Here is a 16365-nt window from a genome sequence, read left to right as displayed (position 1 = left end):
TTCTGTTGTGGTGGCATTGTACATCTATTGCAGCTTTTAAAGAGGAACAACAGCACGTACAAAAGAAAAATAAACAAAACCGGGCTAAGTGTCTCTAGTTATTAGCATCACAGGCTATTTTGTCCATGCTACCATGTTGTGTATCCAAAATGTCATTCCAGAAAATTCCAAAGACTGACTTATCGTTCAAAAAGAAGTTTGGTTTTTTTTAAGAAGTCCCAACTTAATTGGATATAAATAACGCGCACTGGACATTTTAAAACTTTTTGATTTAATTACACATAAATAAATATATACAGATTTCAAAACAGTTCATTTTGGCCTCCTTCAAGGTCTGCTTCTTGTGCTTTAATCATGTATTAATTTATTATTATTTATTCATTCTTTAATATTATTACTAATATTTTGAAAACCTGGTAGGGGAGCAGGCTGTAAAATTCTATTTGTCTTGGATCCAGGACAGCTGAATGACACTTCACTAGAATGGAGAATTTGCAGGGATTCTGTTCCTTTTAGGGGGGAAAAGACCCCTGCCAAGTCATATGTATTGGTACATATGCCTCCCATGTCAATCGTAAAGAGAAAATCCATATCAACTCCCGATTGGTTAAAATGTGTAAACAAAGTCACAGAGCTGCTCAAAGGTTGTGTCACTGGTAAAGTTCCTCTTCCCTTGACCATATGGACCACAAGAAAGGTGAGAACTTGTGGATGCCTCCCTCTCTGCCTTACATCTCCAGCAAGACAAAAATCCCCTAACAATTTGACTCTTAAGCAGTTCTTGATTTCACCAAGACCTCTTCATCTTATGTTGCTCACTTTGAATGGTGTCTTGGAACACCTCTGTATTTTATGACTGTGGGCTTTCAAAAGAAAAATATGGAAGAAGAAAAAAGTAATTGCACATGTAACCTGGCTTCTGGTATCCACCACTGAAAATCAAAAGTGTGAACAGGAGCCATCAACTGCTCTCTATTTAATTCAATCTCTGTGAGGTCCATTTAGATGTTCCTCCTTCTTCAGTCCTCTAGAACCTTCACTTTTTGTTGACTTCGTTTCAGAAATACATCTGTCACAGTTTGGAAAACATGGTGGGAGAGAGGGTGGTCTTAACCGGTTTTTCTTTTCCCGAAGTTTGGTAAGACCAGGCCTCCTATCTCATGAACGGGGAAGGCAGAAGAACCCTCTTACTGGGGAAGACTGGAGAACTGGGAGGGGGGAGGGTCATTTCCGATGCTTCACGTCCTTTTCTGATGTTTTGGAGTCACCAACTGGGTGACCGTTGCCTGTGCTGTTCATGAACATTTTATCGAGCCCTTTGAGCGACTCCACTAAGTAGTTCTGGAATGCAGTGAGAGCTGCGCAGATCGCTGGCCCCCCAAAACCGTGAGTTATTAAGCTGAAGTGGGTCAAGCAACTCTGAACTCCGGGATCCAAGATGAGTGATGGGCGGCTGTTTCCAAGCGGGGAGCGATCTTGAGCCATCAAGTCGGCAAACTCTTTGCAGATTTGCCTAGAATAAGAAATACTGGGAATGACACATGGAATTCGCATTCCAAAAGTGATCTATCATTCCTAAACTTGAGCTCTACCAGAGATAGCCAGCTCCTATGGTTTGGGGGGCTGCTTCATTTTCTAGATAATGGTCTGAGAACAATTAGAGTCTGGGTAGATTTGCTATATTTATCATCATCACCATTATCATCATCATTATTATTGTATTTTATTACTTTTCTATACTGCCCCTTAGCTGAAGCTCTCTGGGCAGTTTACAAAGATTAAAAGCCATTAAAAATACATTATACAAAGTGTAAAACCATTCACATAAAAACATATAAACAGACAGCACACAGACAGACAACATATACCTAAAAACAATTTTAAACAATCTACCATAAGACAAATCCAGGATCTGCTTAAAAACTCATTATATGCTGCCAAATGCCTAAGAGGAGAAAGGTCTTAACTTGGTGGCAAAAAGGTAACAATGTTGGAACCAGGTGGGCCTCCTTGGGCAAATAATTCCAGAATTGGGAGGCTACTACTGAGAAGGCCCTCTCCCTTGTTGCCGCCTTCCAAGCCTCCCTCAGAGGAGGCACCTGGAGGAGGGTCTTAGATGCGGAACACAGTGTATGCGTACATTCATGTATGTAGATGTACATATGATGAATCTATGGTTGTGATCCAGGTACACTTTAGCTTTATGATGTTTATTCAAAAGTCAGCTCCATTCAGCTGAGTGCCTGAGACTGTAACCTTCAGATTCAATTGATTCCAGTGGGAGAGAATTAAGCATATGCTTACCTCACTCACATTGAAATTAATGGGACTTTTAAGACCACAATCTTACGCACTCTTTAAATTTATTATTTTATTTATTATCATATGTATGTATGTATGTATTTACAATATTTATATACCACCCCACATCTAAATAGATTCTGGAGCAGTGAACAATAAAAAGAAAAAAAACCACCATGTTAAAACATATCAAGAGTATAACAACATATTAAAAGTTATTTAAAAACAGAGTACTGATAAAAAAAACTGTGGCTGGTCAATCAAGGAAGGCTTCCTGGAATAAAGATGTTTTCAGGAGGTGCCAGAAACAACACAGAGTTGGTGTCTGACTGACTTCCAAGGGCAGGGAGTTCCAAAGAAAAGGGGCTACCACACTGAAGGCTCTTCTCTGGGTGGACTCCAATCAGGCCATAGGTCCATGTGGAACCACCAGGAGCATGTCCTCTGATGACCTCAGTGACCAGGCAGGTTGGTAAGGAACAAGGCGCTCTCTCAGATATCCGGGTCCCAAGTTGTTTAGGGCTTTATGCACTAGTATGAGAACCTTAAACCTGGCCCGGTAGTGAATAGGCAGCCAGTACAGTTCCCTCAGCAAAGAGCTGAGGGAACTGCATCCTAGAGTAATAAGGGAACTGGCAGAAGAACTCTTAGAACCACTGTCTATGATCTTTGTGGAATCATGGAGGATGGGTGAAGTGCCAGATGACTAGAGGACGGCTAATGTTGTCCCTATCTTCAAAAAGGGCAAAAAGGAGGAACCTGGGAACTACATACCAAGGATCTTGGAATTGTTATAGATCATAAGCCAAATATGAGCCAACAATGTGATGTGGCTGCAAAAAAGGCAAATGCTGTTTTGGGCTACATTAATAGAAGTATAGCTTCCAAATCCTGGGAACTACTAGTTCCCCTCTACTCAGCACTGATTAGGCCTCATCTCGAGTACTGTGTCCAGTTCTGGGCAGCACACTTTAAAAAGGATGCAGACAAACTGGAAAAGATTCAGGGGAGGGCAACGAAGATGATCAGGGGGTTGGAAACAAAGCCCTATGAGGAGAGACTGAAAGAACTGGGCCTGTTTAGCCTTGAGAAGAGAAGACTGAGGGGAGATATGATAGCGCTCTTCAAGTACTTGAAAGGTTGTCACAGAGAGGAAGGCCAGCATCTCTTCTCGATCATCCCAGAGTGCAGGACACGGGAGAATGGGCTCAAGTGACAGGAAGCCGGATTCTGGCTGAACATCAGGAAAATCTTCCTGTTAGAGCAATATGACAGTGGAACCCATTACCTAGGGAGGTGGCGGGCTCTCCCACACTGGAGGCATTCAAGATGAAGCTGGACAGCCATCTGTCAGGGGTGCTCCGACTTGGAGTCCTGCAATGAGCAGGGGTTGGACTCAATGGTCTCATAGGCCCCTTCCAGCCCTACTATTCTATGATTCTGTGAGTTGCATGCTGAAAAGGGGGCAGCTTCTGACAACAGCCGAGCTGCTGCATTCTGCACTAGCTCCAGCTTCCGGATCAGCCTCAAGGGCAGCCCCACATAAATCCCACTGACCTCAGTAGAACCTACCTTTGAGAAATCCTGCACAGTCCTATGGAATTCCATTGGATTTACTTCCAGGGAAACATGCATAAGATCGGGCTGCAAAGTGCTGAATTTTGGCTGGATCGTGCTTTAGAACAGACAACCTGGGCTCTTCAACAGTGTAGGGGATCCCGGGCTAGCAGGGATGCAGTGCAGGCAGATTTTTATTAGCTGACGTCATCTGCCCCCCTCCCCGCTCTGAGCTTTGCTGCAATCCTCACGACAGCTGGAGGAAAAATCATTTTCCCAGCAACGGTGTACAACTTTACCTTGTTGTAAAGTATTTTGTGGTAGCTTGGCCTTGAATGGGCAATTAAGTCCCATTAGCTTTACAACATACCTGCTCCTAACAGATGAAAACTCTTAGAACTGGTTTGCTGATATGGAGCAACATAGCGGCCTGCAATTTTGGACTGTCTCTGGGGGCAATGGGGCTGTCCTGGGGAGCTGCTGCGCATCAAAATTCACCACTACACCACTGTCCATAAAGAACGTTTGGTGCACTTGTAATTAATATAACTCATATTGGGTGAACTTGACCTCTGTAACAGGACACGCTTGCAAATTTATAATTTGCTAGCCGCAATTCATTTTACAGTTTTATGCTTTTATTTTCATTGGTGTAGAAATTAAGCAGAGTTTGGTGCGGAGTGAAATCACATGTGAATTGTGGGAATGGACCTGCAGCCTTAGGAATTTTGGAAACTTGATGCTTAACGTTATTGCCTTAGAATTCATCGGCCAGACGTAATATTAACATTATCCCTCAAAAAGTTGAATTTCAAATTAGAAAATTTTCAAAATTCAAAAAAATAGGTTCCCTTTGAATCTTGAAATCTGCCAGATTTTGAATTTGGGGGGAAATTTGTTGAAGCTTTACTTTTTCGGATGAAACTCTCATTCCAGCCCCAAAAGGACAGAAAGTGTTGTATGGACTCCATACTCACTTGGTCGCCAATAGCATGTTTTTCCGGGCGTGGAGCTCACCGGGATCCGAGTGCTGGCGACAGAGGTACTCCGCTGCAGCCTTGGCTGGGAACTCTGTTTCACACACATAACCAAAATCTCGGGCGAGGTGAACAGCTTCCCCTGTGAAATGAACACACTCGTGAGAAAGAAGGTATGGCCTTGCATGCTACAGTCAGAGATATACCAATGCTCTACAATCCTGTGTGTGTTTACTTCAGAGAAAATCCCATTGAGTTTAATAGGGCTTACTCCCAAGTAAGTGTGTGTAGGATTGCAGCCTTAATCAATCTTATAATCAATCAACTTTGTCCCTATTCTTCAAACAAGATGAGTAAGGCTGCAATCCTCCACCTATTTACCTGAGATAAGCCCCATTAAAATTCAGTGGGACTTTCTTCTGAGAAGACATGAATGGGATTAAACTGTACATAGGGCTATCGAGCAACTAAAAATCATCTCCCTTTTAATTAAAAAAAAATTAATGAACTGATTGAACAAACCAATTTTTATATCACCAAAACCTCCGTATTGGTGACTTCTGAAGAAACTAAAGGAAATGTAAGAATTCACAATTTCGTAAACAAAGATTACTGCTTTTTGTTAGGGGGGAAGCTATTTTTAATATTTTTATATTGTATATATGAATAGCAATCTCAGTTATCCAAGTGCCGCTCTGTATGTAGCCAAGACAGCACCATCTACGCAAAAGAGGGGAGGGAACCCCCGGGTTTGCAGAAACACAAAAAATATTTTGGGGGGAAAAGCTAAGCAGGCACCCCCCCCCAAGAGCCCAGTAAAGATTGACCGTTGGCAGTGGCCGAATGGAGAACTGGGGTGGAGGGTGGGGAATTGAAAGGGAGTTGCTGGAACCCTCGCTAGAAGTCCTCCACTCTGCCGTGTTTTGTTGTGGGTCTCACTTGTGCATAAAATAATATTAATTTCTTTCGTTCCCCATTACAGTAAGAGCACGATGGACTGACTTGGCCATGAGTCCTCTTTTACAGAGGACCGTCCTCGGTTTGAAGGCATCCTCTGTTGGAAGGCCTGTCCTATCCAGTCCTGGTTTGAACATAAAGAACCATGATAACTGTTGCCCATCCACAGTCAGTAGCACCTAAACAGCAAACTGAACAGGCAGGGACACGGGTCAGCTTGATACAGTCGTCCGCACTGTGGTGAGATGGACTGTATTCCTATTTACATTACAATAATTATTTATACATTTCCATCTAGACATAACAATTAGCACATGCAAATTTTATGCAAATTGGGCCCACTTTCATCCTCTTTGTTGGCGAGTCATAAACAGCCACCCTACTTTAGTCTAAGGCCGTCTATTATTGATTGATTCCAAGATCCCCCCTGAGCCCCATTGTGTTTTAAATTTCCCAAGCAAGAAATTCTTATTCAGACTCTTTGAAGGCATTGCTAACTTGTGTTCAGGGCTGGTGCAGGTGTGATGAGAGTGGGGCAGGGGGATGCCCCTTCCCTCTACAAGTACCCATGCATGTGTGGGGCTCTGCCGGGCAATGTGGCCAGACTGGAGGCCATGGTATGCACAGGAGCTGAAGCAGGCAGGAGACTTTGTTTTGCAAATTGTCTCAGTTACCCCCACCTAGCGATGTATGAATTTTGTTAAATCTGTTTGGTCTGTGTTTCGTAGCTTGTCAAGCGTCTTTTGTTCCACTGTCCACTCATTGACAGAATCAGAATTTGTTTTACCAGAATGTTGTTCTACTTGGGCTAATTTGCATTAGCACAAGTGCACATTGGTGCTAATGTGCACTTGCACTAATGTGCATCAGTTAATGCAAATTAGCACTAATGATAATTAGTGCAAGCCCCCCCCCCCATTGCCTAATCAACAGATAGCCGCTTTGACGTCTATAGCTGTCACATCTGTGGATCTTAGGCTGCGTCTTATCCAGTAAAAACATTGGTTTTGTGTCTATTGGATGCCAGAACATCTCTTTAATAAGGTTTGTCTAATTCGGCTAATTGCTGGCAGTGCACTGCAGCTAAAGCTTCTTTTAAACATATGTTTTGGCAATGTGGTTGCTTCTTTTTGGGAGGAGGTTATTATATGGATACATTTTGTATTGGAACAGTCCTTAACATTTGCTGGTATACATGTCCTTTTAAACTATCTTCCTATTCCTGGAAATTAACTAATGGTCAGCGTAAATGGATTCTCCACACCCTGTTGACAGCTAAAAGACTGATATTACAACATTGGAAAGATGATGATGATTATATTTATTATTTATTACATTTCTATACTGCCCCACAGCCGAAGCTCTCTGGGCAGTTTGCAGAAGATAAACACTCACCTCCTATAATGCAATGGATTCAGAACCTTACAACTTTCAGGACTTTCAGTATTTGAACAGGTGGGGTATGGAAGCCACCTTCGAATGGATACTTATTTGGATACCTGGTCCGCTTTTGTTGAGGTTTATGTATAATTGTTAGAAAGTTGCATTTTCCTTTATATGCATTTCATATGTATTCCTTGATATGGATATATACAAATCTGTGTGTGTGTGTGTGTGTGTGTGTGTGTGTACGTACGTGTACCCTGAACTCTCGGCCTCACCAGTTAAACTTGGCTCTTGCTGACTAATCAAATAAAATTTCAGATTGGAAATTGACTCTCTCTTTTTCTCAGAGTTGCAGGTATCTTTTGAAAGAGGGTTGGTGGCTTGTGGTGTGGACACTTCTATATCAAGTAGGCAAATTAAGCAGGTTTATGTTTGGTCTCCAAAACCTGACAAACCTATTTGACCAGGGGTGTCACTGAGGCTGAAAAAAGGAAATCTCTGTACATTGTACATCCTGGGAAGCAAAACCTTTCTGAAACCACTTTCAGCTCTCTTAAAAACAATTGCCTGTCCCCAGACAAAGTTTATTTATCTATTAATTACAACCACAGTCCTAGAAATAAGCTGCCCTACAGTCATTTAACCCCTTCATGTATCACTGCCTTGTTGCGGTGAAGGGGCTTGCGTAACGCAGTGAAGCCATAAGCTATGCCGTGCAGGGCCACCCAAGGCGGACAGGTCATGGCAGAGAGTTCTGACAAAATGTGGTCCTCTGGAGAAGGAAATGGCAACCCACTCCAGTATTCTTGCCAAGAAAACCCCATGGAACGTATCACAAGGCTAAAAGAGATGACACCAGAAGATGAGCCCCTCAGGTCGGAAGGTGCCCAATACACTACTGGGGAAGAGCAGAGGGAATTTCCAAGTAGCGCCAGAAAGAGTGAAGCAGCTGGGCCAAAGCCGAAAGGACACTCAGCTGTGGATGTGTCTGGTGGTGAAAAGAAAATCCGATGCTGTAAAGAACAATATTGTTTAGGAACCTGGAATGTCAGTTCAATGAATCAAGGTAAGCTGGAGGTGGTCAAACATGAGATGGCAAGATTGAACATCGACATCTTGGGAATCAGCGAATTAAAATGAACAGGCATGGGCAAATTTAATTCAGGTGACCATCATATCTACTATTATGGGCAAGAATCCCTTAGAAGAAATGGAGTAGCACTCATACTCAACAAAAGGGTGGGAAAAGCAGTACTGGGGTACAATCTTAAAAATGATAGAATGATCTCAGTACGAATCCAAGGCAAACCATTCAACATCACAGGAATTCAAGTCTATGCCCCAACCACTGAGGCCGAAGAAGCTGAGGTTGATCGGTTCTATGAAGACCTACAACACCTTCTAGAACTAACACCAAAAAAAGATGTCCTCTTCATCATAGGGGATTGGAATGCTAAAGTAGGAAGTCAAGAAATCACCGGGATAACAAGCAAGCATGGCCTTGGTGTACAAAATGAAGCAGGACAAAAGCTAATAGAGTTTTGCCAAGAGAACACGCTGATCATAGCAAACACGCTTTTCCAACAGCACAAGAGGCGACTCTACACATGGACATCACCAGATCGTCAATATCGAAATCAGATTGATTATATCCTTTGCAACCAAAGATGGGGAAGCTCCATACAGTCAGTAAAAACAAGACCTGGAGCTGACTGTGGCTCAGATCATGAGCTGCTTCTTGCAAAATTTCGGCTTAAATTGAAGAACATAGGGAAAACCACGAAACCATTCCGGTATGACCTAAATCATATCCCTTATGAATATACAGTGGAGGTGAGGAATAGATTTCAGGGATTAGACCTGATAGACAGAGTGCCTGAGGAACTTTGGACGGAGGTCCGTAACATTGTTCAGGAGGCAGCAACTCAATCCATCCCAAAGAAAAAGAAATGCAAGAAAGCCAAGTGGCTGTCTGATGAGGCTTTACAAGTAGCTGAGCAAAGAAGGGAAGCGAAAAGCAAGGGAGAAAGGGGAAGATATATCCAACTGAATGCAGAGTTCCAGAGAATAGCAAGGAGAGACAAGAAGGCCTTCTTAAATGAACAATGCAAAGAAATCGAGGAAAACAACAGAATGGGAAAGACTAGAGATCTCTTCAAGAAAATTGGAGATCTCAAGGGAACGTTTTGTGCAAAGACGGGCATCATAAAGGACAAAGAAGGCAGGGACCTAACAGAAGCAGATGAGATTAAGAAGAGGTGGAAAGAATACACAGAAGAACTATACAGGAAAGATCTGAATGTCCCTGATAGCCATGATAGTGCGGCCACTGAACTTGAGCCGGACACCCTAGAGAGTGAAGTCAAGTGGGCCTTAGGAAGCATTACTAACAACAAAGCTAGCGATGACAGTATTCCTGCTGAGCTATTTAAAATCCTAAAAGATGATGCTGTTAAAGTGCTGCATTCAATATGCCAACAAATTTGGAACACTCAACAATGGCCGCAAGACTGGAAAAGGTCAGTTTACATTCCAGTTCCAAAGAAGGGCAACGCCAAACAGTGTTCAAACTACCGCACACTTGCGCTCATTTCACATGCCAGCAAGGTGATGCTCAAAATCCTACAAGCTAGGTTTCAGCAGTATGCGAACCGAGAACTACCAGAAGTACAAGCTGGGTTTCGAAGAGGCAGAGGAACTAGAGATCAAATCACCAACATTCGCTGCATCATGGAGAAAGCAAGAGAATTCCAGAAAAACGTCTATTTCTGCTTCATTGACTACGCTAAAGCCTTTGATTGTGTGGATCACAACAAACTGTGGCAAATTCTTAAAGTGATGGGAGTACCAGACCACCTTACCTGTCTCCTGAGAAACCTGTACGAGGGTCAAGAGGCAACAGTAAGAACCAGACATAGAACAACCGAGTGGTTCAAAATTGGGAAAGGAGTACGACAAGGCTGCATATTGTCACCCTGCTTATTTAACTTATATGCAGAGTACATCATGAGAAACGCCGGGTTGGATGAATCACAGGTCGGAATTAAGATTGCCGGGAGAATTATCAACAACCTCCGATATGCAGATGATACCACCCTAATGGCAGAAAGCGAAAAGGATCTAAAGAGCCTCTTGTTGAGGGTGAAAGAGGAGAGTGCAAAAGCTGGTTTGAAACTCAACATTAAAAAAACTAAGATCATGGCATCTGGCCCCATCACTTCCTGGCATATAGAAGGGGAAGAAATGGAAGCAGTGACAGATTTTACTTTCTTGGGCTCCAAGATCACCGCAGACGGTGACTGTAGCCACGAAATTAAAAGACGCTTGCTCCTTGGGAGGAAAGCTATGGCAAACCTAGACAGCATAGTAAGAAGAAGAGACATCACCTTGCCGACAAAGGTCCATCTAATCAAAGCTATGGTTTTCCCAGTAGTAATGTATGGCTGTGAGAGCTGGACTATAAGGAAGGCTGAGCGCTGAAGAATTGATGCTTTCGAACTGTGGTGCTGGAGAAGACATTTACGAGTCCCCTGGACTGCAAGGAGGTCAAATCAGTTCATCCTAAAGGAAATCAACCCTGAGTGCTCATTGGAAGGACAGATACTGAAGCTGAAGCTCAAATATTTTGGCCACTTAATGCGAAGAGAAAACTCTCTGGAAAAGACCCTGATGCTGGGAAAGACTGAAGGCAAAAGGAGAAGGGGACGGCAGAGGATGAGATGGCTAGATAGCATCACCGATGCAATGAATATGAACTTGAGCACGCTCCGGGAGAGAGCGCAGGACAGGAAGGCCTGGCGTGCTATGGTCCATGGGGTCACGAAGAGTCGGACACGATTGAACGACTGAACAACAACAACAGTCATTTAAAAAGACTTGCCTTTAAAGGTCAAAGAAAACTCCTTGTGTGCAATCTAACCAAAGTTAGTTGCAAGAAAGGTCCATTCAGAGCAATGGGGCAGGACTTATTGGGCCTTTGGGGGCGTAATGCTAAACTGTTATTTAGTGGTATGTGAATGAGCCTCGAGTTCATGCTCTCTGCCCTCCTGTCTCCTCCTCCAGAGCAGCCATGAGGAGGAAATTGGAAACGTTCACTTCCACTTCTAGACTAGTTCTCAGTTACATCTGAACACAGGAAAACACAATTAATTTAAACCATGGTTTATTGAGACAAGCCAGGATCAAACTGTGGTCTATGATTGTGGCTTATCATAAAATCTGAGAGTTGGAAGGCAGTGAATGCTGGTGGCTCCAATGTCTGTGGTGCAGTGAATCTGCTCTGGGTTTCAGTCAGAACCAGTCAGAACTTCAAAGGAGCAGATTTGCCTCCCTCCCACTGACATCAGAGCGACCAGCCTCCACTGATGGAAGTCATCTAGTCCAACCCCCTGCTCCGTGCAGGATCTACAATGTGTGGTACAACTGCAGCATCCCTGGCTGTCAAGCTTCTGCTGAAATGCCTCCAACGAAGGAGAGTCCACCACCTCCCGAGAAAGTCTGTCCCACTGTCGAACAGCTTTTACCATTAGGAAGCATCTCCTATTGCCAAAATCTGCTTCCCTGCAATTTCCACCCATTGGGCCCTAGTCCTGTTCTTTGGAGCAACACACAGAACAAGTCTGCTTCACCTTCTGTGTGAAGGTGAAGGCCATTCTCATGTCTCCCCTGATCCTCCTCTTCTCCAGGCTAAACATACGTAGCTCTTTCAACCGTTCCTCACAGGACTAGCATTCCACACCCCTAGTCATCCTGCTTGCCCTCTTCTGGACATAGAATCATAGAATAGTAGGGTTGGAAGGGGCCTACAAGGCCATCGAGTCCAACCCCAACATGCTTCAGTTGGTCAATGTCCTTCTTAAAATGTGGCACCCAGAACTGGACACAGTACTCCAGATGTGGGCTGACCAGCACAGAATAGAGTGGAACTATGACCTCTCATGATCTGAGCACTATGCTTCTGTTAATGCAGCTTAAAGATTGCCTTCGCTTTTTTAGCTCATGTTCAGCTTGTGATCAAGCTCCTATTTGCAGGTAATGCTGCCAAGCTACATCTCTCCCATTCTGTATCTGTGCCTTTGATTATTTCGTACTTAAATGCAGGACTTTACATTTATCTCTGTTGAATTTCACCTTGTTGATTCCTCTTCACTAACCATAAATGAACCAGGGTTCCCCAGGTTCAGACATTACATCGGACCCAGTCCTGTGATGACCTTTTGCTCAGTTCTGCTATTTCTGTTCTGTTGGCTGAAGAACAAGTCCCCACACATTGTGGAGCTAAAGCAAAACTCTATTCCCCACCCCACCCCACACATGCACACCCCTTTCAATGGCTGGCCGATATTATAACCCAAGTTCAACTGCAGGGTAGATTTGGGCTGATTGTGCCATTCTTGTATGGAATAGGATGGAAAGTCACCATTTTTAGTGCATCCCACTCCGGTGCTGGTGTCATTTATCCAGGGGATTCTCACAATTAGGAAAGAAAATATTGATTGGCCCGGTGTCTAAAGAGCAACTTCCATTAAAGAGTCACATAAACAAGTGAAATCTATTTTCCCCCCACCTCCTCCCTTCTTCCTCATGTATCCATGTATGAACAAACAAAAGCTGTACTCCAGGCCAATCCACACAACCCAAATCAGCCCCAGAAAGGGACAGGTAGCCATCCAGGACTCTGGATCTCCATCTCCCTGATAATTGCCCACTGATGTGTGCTCCCCACCTCTGTTAGCATTGAAAAGTCCCAGAGGTTTGGCTTCCCTTGGAGGAGGAAAGCACTGGACTGATACGTTTCTTCCAGTTCTTCAGACGATGCCAAGAATAAATCTGCACACCCATGAGAGCTAGAAACTTGCTGGTTTTGCTAAGGCATCCAATACCAGATTCTGCCCAGAAGGGCTAAAGAGAAGCCTTGGGATGTACGGACTGTGTAAACTCCGCTCCATCTGTGTTTCACGGATTGTCAGGTGCCTTTCGTTCCATCATCCACCCACAGATGGATGCGAATCTCTTTTTTTCGTCATGTGGAAAAATATGGAAATAATTGCATAAATATTTACTTAAGTATTTACATAATTTACCTCAGTACATAACATTTAGTGTGTTGTCCCCCATTCCATTCAATGTTTTCTCAGCAGAAACTTATGTATTTTTCTATGGATTTATATGCGTAAATTTCGGGAAAGTAAAAAAAAGTCATCCGAAAGTGCACGGACTCCGCACAACCTGAGGGGGGCGCTCTGCAGTAGATTCCTCAGTTCGGATTCTTAGAAATCCGAGCTCATTTTAGTCCATTTTGAATTTCTCCAGCATCCCTACTAGCTTCCCACAAAGGGGGTGAAAAACACATTGGCAACTAGGTTAATACAGTGGGGACGGATAGCCTAATCCAGCAAGCAGCAGGGGAGCCGAGATGAATTAACTCCGTCTGCCTAAGCAGGGTTTCAAGGGCCGGGCATGATCGATTGCCGTCAGCTTGGATTATTTCCACAGGGATGCCTGAAGAGGGATCAATTTCACCAATGAGGGGGCCTTTCCATGGAATGACGGATGCCCAGGCAGAGTACTGTGCCCTGAGGAGGCCTCAGCGCTCCACGCAGAGACAGCGTGGACAGGGCTGCGTCTCCCTGCAGTCCTCCCTTCTTGCATGTGAAAAGCCATCACCCTTGCTAGCGAGGGCCAAACTAAGCCAAGCCAAAAGAAAAGTGCGCTGCTTTGGGTTTGCTGCATGGCTGAAAAAGGAGGCCATATTCAAACGCAGGGCTGTGGCTCGGTGGGAGAGCAGCGGCTTTGCATACAGAAGGTCCAAGGTCCAATCCCTGGCACCAGTCCTTCAAAGGTTGGGAGCGAATCCTGGGATAGCCCCTTCTGAGAGCCTGGATCGCCGTTGCCAGTCCAGCTAAACGATGCTAGGCTAGAAGGGCAGAGAGTCCAAGCTGGTATAAAGAAGCTTCCTACTTTCCAGAAAAGACACCTAGGCGGGGTGAACTCTGTTTCTCCTCCCCACCTTTGATCCACAATAGACAGACACACACACAGTGGAGGCTGGTGGCTCCAATGTCAGTGGGGCGCACCCATCTGCACTGGCCACATTCAATAACCACATGGGGTGATGTACTTATTCGCACCTTGGAGAGCTCTTCTAGAGTTCTGACTGGTTCTGACTGAAACCCGGAGCGGATTCACCGCCCCACTGACATCGGAGCCACCCGCCTCCACTGCACACACACACAAACAACCCATGGATCCAACCTGACTCTCGTCTCAGCTTTCTTTTCCAAGCACCTGGCACATTCTGTGTCGGCTCTTGGTCCTGGAGGGCCCTTGGGCAAGACCCCCTCAATGGGCCCCCTCCCCCAGCAAGTCTACCTTCTCACCGCCCTTGTCACCACCAGTTCTGTCTCCTCCTCTTTCTCACCATTGCTATCTCTTGCTTGCTTGACAGGCAGAGAGGCAGGGAGCAACTCAACTGTAGCATCTCCTGTTCCTCCTTTTTACCACCACCATCATCTGGGCCAAAGCAAGAGGAAGGTGAAGAAGCAGGTTGCCATAGTGAAGAGGAGGAGCAACTCCAGGAGGCTCATGTCAGAGGGCCCCTGCTGGGGTGTGGGCCCTCAGCAAGTGCCCAACCATGCCTACCCTTGACACCGGCCCTGGGCACATTTCTCCACTCCGTGTTTGTCTGGCACTTTCATTTCATGTTTTAAAACCCATTTTTACTGTTTCCAAACATTGAAATTGGCTCCGATAGTGAAGGTGACTGCCTGACTGACAGAAGGGCCAACCCAATCAGCATAGGTCTGAGCAAGGGGAGACGTTGCTTCCTGATTGGTATAAGGGCCAGCCAATCAGTATTGCACAAATCCGGTTTCTGCTCTAAACTGGAAGAGCAGATGAATCCTTCTTCCCCTTCCTCCCACTCCAAACTATAACAAGTCTGATCTTTGGAAGAAGGCTGTACATGTTTTGGAACTGCAATGAAACATTTCACTGTACTAATCGCTGAAATGGCATACATCTGTCTTCACACCTCAAATGGTTTTTTCATGTCCGCCAGCTAGGTGATGCAACCCTTGCCTAGAGATGGGTGAATCTCTTAAGCTCAATCTCATCAAACGTCTCATTTCTTCACCACCAAGCTCCAACCCAGTTCTGTGTGAGCGTTTTTTTTTCCCCACACAAAGATTCATGCCTATTTTGTGCATATTTTTTTAAATGTGTGAATTTTTCACATGTAACTATTTTTAATGCGTGCACCCGTTGATTAAAACATATTTGTGCACATTTTAGAAAAGTACACTTTTTGCACATTTACCAAACATGTGCATGTTGTCAAACGCTTTTTAGTCCTTCCCTTTTTTTTTCAGAACACATCGCAAGCTCAAAAATGTATGGATTTCTGACCAGAAATTGCATTCACGTCTGCAGTTGGTTCTGGGAGGTACGAATGGAATAATCTCGTACAAAAATGTGAACCCAACGAATTTCTCAGCCATCCTTACCCTTGCATCTTTCTTCCACTGTATTTCCCAATATGTTTCCAAGCTCAAAGTGCTTATCTTAACCTTCAAAGCCATACGCAGCTTAGTCCCCAAATAAGTGTTGGGCTGCCTGCTCCCACAATAATCTTTCCGTCCACTGAGATGATTATCTGAGGCCTTTCTCTGGGTGCCCTGCCATTTGAAGTATGGCAGGTGGTAACCAGAGAGAGACTTTTCAGTGGTGGCTCTTCACCTTTGGGGATTGCTCTCTGCAGGGAGACCTGCCTGACACCCTCCATACTATCATTATGGTACCAGGAAAAAATCTCTGTTTCCCCAGACTTTTAAGAACTGCTAACTTTAGCATTTTAAACTTAGATAAGTTTTGATTTTCCTGTCCATTAAAAGCACTGTTGCTTTTTTGAGTTTGTTGTGTATGATTTTTTCCTGCTGTTTTATTGTATTTTATTGTTTCTTATGACTTTATGAGCCACCCTGGGAAAATGAATTGATGTTGAATGTGGGGGATATATTTTATGGGAATCAACCAATCAATATTTCAGAACTGGGAACATGTGGTATTGAAAACAAGGCCTGGGGCTGAGAAGGCTTTGCTCAAAAGTGGGGTAGGGCACTGCCGTGTATACTCCTAGCCTCGTTTCTAGGGTGGCCACTTACCCATGGCCAAAAAACAAAGAAATGCA

At 44.3% G+C, this 16365-nt stretch overlaps 1 protein-coding gene across 1 annotated transcript in view; it reads right to left on the bottom strand.

The window, feature by feature from the left end:
• Positions 1-258: 258 nt before the first annotated feature.
• The window catches only part of TFAP2E (transcription factor AP-2 epsilon), a 112989-nt gene continuing 96882 nt past the window's right edge, over positions 259-16365 (bottom strand). Inside the window, exons 10-11 of the mRNA XM_084816358.1 lie at positions 4836-4977; positions 259-1513 (exon numbers count right to left, since the gene is read on the bottom strand). Of these exons, the coding sequence (XP_084672484.1) occupies positions 1225-1513; positions 4836-4977 (431 nt within the window). The 3' untranslated portion in view covers positions 259-1224. The remainder of the gene's footprint in view (positions 1514-4835; positions 4978-16365) is intronic.

The sequence above is a fragment of the Heloderma suspectum genome, chromosome 10, assembly GCF_057233095.1.
Source record: "Heloderma suspectum isolate Gila_16-S chromosome 10, 16-S_ref, whole genome shotgun sequence".
Classification (NCBI taxonomy): domain Eukaryota; kingdom Metazoa; phylum Chordata; class Lepidosauria; order Squamata; family Helodermatidae; genus Heloderma; species Heloderma suspectum.
The sequence above is the reverse complement of the archived record's forward strand: the minus strand, read 5'-3'. Positions and strand labels throughout refer to the sequence as shown.